The 6,000-nt window shown below is 35.8% G+C and overlaps 1 protein-coding gene across 4 annotated transcripts in view; it reads left to right on the top strand.

Moving 5' to 3' along the window:
* FGF12 (fibroblast growth factor 12) overlaps positions 1 to 6,000 on the top strand; it is a 603,053-nt gene that overhangs the window by 383,529 nt on the left and 213,524 nt on the right. For all 4 annotated transcript variants that reach the window (XM_017873445.1, XM_017873442.1, XM_017873444.1 and 1 more), the window contains one exon: positions 2,716 to 2,826. In XM_017873445.1, the coding sequence (XP_017728934.1) occupies positions 2,716 to 2,826 (111 nt within the window). The remainder of the gene's footprint in view (positions 1 to 2,715; positions 2,827 to 6,000) is intronic.

The raw sequence follows: 6,000 nt of genomic DNA, 5'->3' as shown, positions 1-6,000 counted from the left end.
TTTTTTTTTGAGACGGAGTCTTGCTCTGCCGCCCAGGCTGGAGTGCAGTGGCCCGCTCTCAGCTCACTGCAAGCTCCGCCTCCCGGGTTCACGCCATTCTCCTGTCTCAGCCTCCCGAGTAGCTGGGACTACAGGCGCCCGCCTCGTCGCCTGGCTAGTTTTTTGTATTTTTTAGTAGAGACGGGGTTTCACCGTATTAGCCAGGATGGTCTCGATCTCCTGACCTCATGATCCACCCGTCTCGGCCTCCCAAAGTGCTGGGATTACAGGCTTGAGCCACCGCGCCCGGCCCTTCTATCGTTTTCTATCCTGTACTTTTAGCCCAATGTTTACTTTAGTGGCTTTACAAACTCAGTTAATATTTTACTAAAGCAGAAGCTGGAGACATATTCTTTTCTCAGAATGCTTCTTTTACCTCCCTTATACCGTGTCCTTGATTTTCATAGTTGAAACATTAGACTTTAATCAGGATGTATATTTTATGGGTTTTCTAGTTCATACTTTGTCATTATTCATTTGAAATTTGCAAAGATTATAGAGTAGCACTTTTTAAAAATCTTACTCTATAGGTACAAAAACTTGAAACTCAGATGTTAGTTAGATGAGTTGCTCAGGGCCACACAGCATTTGAGGTTCAAATCTATAGGTGAGTCTACCACGTCAGAAGCTGCGTGTCAGCCAGGCAGCCAAAGGCAGAGGCACACAGAGAGCTGTTCGCGGCAACTGTCACAAGGACAGAAAACCAAACACTGCATGTTCTCACTCATACGTGGGAATTGAGCAATGAGATCACTTGGACACAGGAAGGGGAACATCACACACCGGGGCCTGTCGTGGGGTGGGGGGAGGGGGGAGGGATAGCATTAGCAGATATACCTAATGTAAATGATGAGTTAATGGGTGCAGCACACCAACATGGCACATGTATACATATGTAACAAACCTGTACATTGCGCTCATATATCCTAGAACTTAAAATATAATTTTTTTTTTTCAAAAAAAAAGAGAGAGTTGTTTGCAGCGTTAGCTAGCCATGTGTTTCCCCAACTTGTCCATAGTTGTGGGATTAGATGAGCCTATGGAGGAAGTGCATTGAAGACAAATCCTTTCTTCTATTTCTGCCAGCATTCAAGGCAGAGGATTCTACTGTGCTCAGAGTGAATAGAGACTCACATGAAGGAACAAACAATCATTCAGTTTAACTTCAAGATTTTTGTTGATGAGGACATTGAAGTTCACAAATTTAAAAAATTGAATTTATTTAACTCATAAAGACAATACCTACCTATTAATTGGAATGCCTAATTTCCAGTTCAGTTCTTTGCTCATCAGCCTGCTTCCTCATTCCCAATTTCTTTGACATGTCTTTTGCTTCTTAGGACTGCTGTGAAAAAGACGTGTTGATAGAGGCATTGCCCCATATTCCCAAATAATGTGAATGTGATCAAGTCACATGTGCAAAAGTCCCAACGACAGACACTTGTTACAGGGTGTAGGCCAATTCTCAAAGAATTAATCACATTAAATGTTTAACTAGAATTCTCTTTTAGACCTAAACATCAATAAATGCATTCAGTGTAACACACAGTGCCTGCCATGTTGCTGGGCAGAAAAAAGACATTCTTGGTATAGATTAGTTGAATAGATGGATGAAGGATGAAGTTGACTCACTTAAATTCAGCGATTGTCCTTCTGAGGATATCATGTTGCTACTTCAGCAATCACATGATTTCATCTTTGCCTCAATTTTATCTCTAGAAGCAGCATTTTCTTTTCTCCTCATTTTAATGAAATAATTAGGGCTATAAGTGCCCTAGAATAATTCATTTTGCTCAACAATAGAGACAAAATGGTGATGCGGTGGAAATTAGATTGTTGCTGGCAGCCAGCACTGCAATGAGAAAGCTTTAAATATTTATATTAGCTGATGCACAAAAATTCAAATGTGTTATACAAAGGTTAGTTTGAAAGTGTTTGTGTTTAGAGGGTTTTTAAAAGTTGAGCAATTCTGGTTTGAAATACGTAGAGAAATATGTATGACTTGATTTTTTTTTTTTTTTTTTTTTTTTTTTTTTTTTTTTTTTTGTACTGGAGCAATGAACTTTGGAATACTGAGGCTCCTCTCTGAAGAAGTATGTAGTGAAGGTGAAATTTGCATTTCCACATATTTCCCAGTGACATCTCATGGCCGTGGAAGTTTTGCTGTTGCCTGTGGTTCTTCTCATCCAAACTATTCTTTCTGGCTGAACTTGATCACAAATTCAAAACCCAGGAGCTTCTGATGGAGAGCTGACATCTTGCAGAAATAGAAATCTTATGAACCTGGTTATGACTACTAGAAACTTAGAAATTACAGAGGCATTTGGCCTAAACAATAATTCTGGAATGGGACTATAATATTGGTGAAACCTTGCAGTCAGACACCAGATGTACAAAGGAGGAAAATAATTCACTTTTTAGCATGTCTCAGTATTTTCCTAATCATAATTTGCTTTTATTTATTTGCATTTAGTTTACTGTTAAAAGTGTTAAAGCTCTACCTCTAGATGGAATAAAAAGCATAGATACGTTACTGAAATACCCAACTGCCCAATACATAATTCAATATTTAAGCTATTGGCATTTACGTATTTACTTACAGGATGTTTTTAACAATTTGTAAGTGTGCATTTGTATAAGCCAAATAAAAATTTGAATAATTATTTTGTTTTGCAGAACCCCAGCTGAAAGGGATTGTGACAAGGTTATTCAGCCAGCAGGGATATTTCCTGCAGATGCACCCAGATGGCACCATTGATGGGACCAAGGACGAAAACAGCGACTACAGTAAGAAACATCAGCTTCTTACAATCTGGTTACAAATCAAATGTAGGGCCCAGTGTATGCTATACTTAAAGCATTGCTAAGCTGCCTTACAAACTATGCCTTTCAAACTATTTAACTATTAATAAGCTAGTATCTTTTCCTTTATCCTTCTTGTTATGATTTCCTGCAGCAAAGACACAGTATAGGAGGGAGGTGATGCAGGTAAGAGAAGGTAAGAAAGAGGCTTAAAGGTATTTCCTTTGGTCAGTGGGAAAGAATATACTCCCATCACGGTGTTTTAAGGCAGCATGATGATAAACACTCCTAGGAACAATCAAGCACATCTTCCAACACAAGATGGTATTTAAATCCCAGAACCAAGAGATGAACAAGTTATAGTTCAATAATGAACAAGTTATGTATTTCTCAGAACACAATTTCTGACAGACAAAAATTACTAAATACTGAATACATGTGTGTGTGTGTGTATATATGTGTGTGTGTGTGTGTGTTATATATATATATAACATACATATATGTTATTTTATGTTAAAGGCAAAATTGCTGATTTTAAAAGGAAAATATATTTAAATATCATGATTACCTATGGCACATGTAATAAATATATATAACAGTAAGAAGATAATGAAGACTGATAGACCTGAAATGGAATTTAAATTTTTTGGGGGGAAATAAAAATGCCGAGCATTCAAAGATTAATAATAATTTCTCTGGATATAGTTTTAAGTGATCTAACTTTAGAGTTGACAAGTTTAAAATTAAATGCAATCATCAAGGTATGACAAAATGAATTTGCAGTCTAGAAAAATTTCAAATACAAGCTCCAGAGGCAAGATTGATAGCTGTCATGTCTTTCAAATTTTGCATAATCATATACAGATACCTGAGGGCAAATTCGTGTCATTCTAAAATTATGTATGATGCCATATTGTTTCCTAATGTTTCTCTGTCTTCGTTGCTAGATCTTTAGTGTTGAGCACACAGTAAATACTCATTGATATCTGTCCAAACAAGTTGTGATTCTGATGGATGTAATTTTGTGATCAGGCTGATAATCTACTAAACTGCGTAAACTAATATCGGAAGCTAGATATTTTATAGTGAAATGTCTTTTAAATTATTAAGAAATATTTGAGGAAAAATTTAAAGTTCCTAAAGAATGAAAATGATCTTGTCCACCCTTTCTAAGTTATTCTTTGTTCAGTTAATATCACACATTTAGAATATAATTTACAATAGATAAAAGGTCTTATTATAAAGAATTTCATTTCAGTTTTCTTGCTTTCAGATTTTTTGCTAAGTTGTTGATTGACTTATTTTGGTTTGCATTGGTAGTGTGTTTTTGTGAAAGCATTCTTTAAATGATTAAAGCTTTCAGCTCAGTGTAGAAGAATCAGGATAGTTTTCTCTCCGTGTATTGTCATTTATTGCATCTGTCATTAAATGTCGATTTAGTGAGGCTACAAATATAGATGCAAGAACCAGGGAACCACTTAGTTGTGTCACTTATCTGCACTAACTCCAAGATATTACTAGTTCTCAGGTTTTATTTCTATAAAATGTGATGGCTGGAGATGGTGATGATATATCAACATCTCTGTCAGCACCATCCATCTAACTTTAAAAAAAATTGAAAAATTATAAATTGATGAAGATAGAATCAATCCCTAAGTAAGACAATTAGCCATATTCAATCTACAAAATGCTATCTTTACCCAGCCAACTATCTTGCAAATGCATGACATTTATCATGGGGCAAAGACAGAAGAGTGTGAAAGTGCAGGTTTGGGGTCAAGCTAGGACAAATCCTTCCTGTATTCTTTCTAGGAAAATGATTGACAGTGCTTGCTTTGTTGATGCTGGGTTAACTGCTAGTGTAAATCTACACCCACGTGTACATTTGTACCTCCCTTCATGCCTATATATATATATATAATATATATATATATATATATCTTAGCATAATGTCATTATGCCTACCACACACAAACACACATACACACACACCAAAGGGCATGCATTGTGTCAAATACGTACTTTAAAAAATTCTCTGAATTCACAGATTTAAACTAATATTTTATCAAGATAAACTACCACACACACTTTTTAATCAATTGTTTTTAAAATCATTTAGGTGTGCAAAATATAAAGATTAATACAAGTTTATCTGGATACCTACTACTAGCTTTTAAAATTAATTAAAATATCGATATAGTTTAACCTCCTTGTTGTGATATCCCTGATGGAATCTTGCTTTCCTTCATTACCAGATATAATAACTCCCTGGAATTTTGTATATCTCATATATATGCAATTTAATAAAACATTTTAATTCGTAACATTGTTTTGCATATTTTAAAATATTTTGTAAGTTAGAACATTATCATAAATATGTTTTATGTACTTTAATCCCCAACATTATGGTTGCGAGGTTTGTCTATGGTAATATATTTATTTGTTTTATTTCTTTCATTTTTGTAAAATATTCCACTGTATGAATGTATACAAACATATTTATTCCTTTTCCTTTTTGTGTATAATTATTGTTTCTATTTTAAGGCCATTACCAATAGTGCTGCTAAGATCTATCTTATAGATGTTGAAGATGCCTTCTTTAACAGTCCTCTAAAAATTACACTTCTCACCTTGGAACTCTCTATTTTCATATCCCACTTTCTGAAATATGTATTATTGCTGTTTATTTATTTTTGATCTTCTTTCCCAGAAGAATGCATGTTCCGTGAGTGAAAAGATTTTGACTGATGCCTCATGCACTATTAGAACCTAGAATGAATAGTCTGTAACACATAGTAAGCACTCAATACAAAGTGAGTGAATGAATGACTAGGTGCATGAATGTCTCTGTCAATATGTACAAAAGTTTCTGTAGGTCACTGGCTAAAATACTGTTATCCACATTTTACTTTTTTGAGACGGAATCTCACTCTGTCACCAGGCTGGAGTATAGTGGCGTGATCTCGGCTCACTGCAACCTCTGACTCCCTGGTTCAAGCGATTCTCCTGCCTCAGCCTCCCAAGTAGCTGGGATTACAGGCACGTGCCACCACGCCCAGCTAATTTTGTATTTTAGTAGAGATGGGGTTTCACCATGTTGCCCAGGATGGTCTTGATCTCCTGACCTCGTGATCCACCTGCCTTGGCCTCCCAAAGTGC

This window comes from Rhinopithecus bieti, unplaced genomic scaffold, assembly GCF_001698545.2.
Source record: "Rhinopithecus bieti isolate Rb0 unplaced genomic scaffold, ASM169854v2 scaffold_5626, whole genome shotgun sequence".
In the NCBI taxonomy this organism is placed as follows: Eukaryota; Metazoa; Chordata; class Mammalia; order Primates; family Cercopithecidae; genus Rhinopithecus; species Rhinopithecus bieti.
Note: the sequence above shows the minus strand (reverse complement) of the source record. Positions and strands in the feature narration are given on the sequence as shown.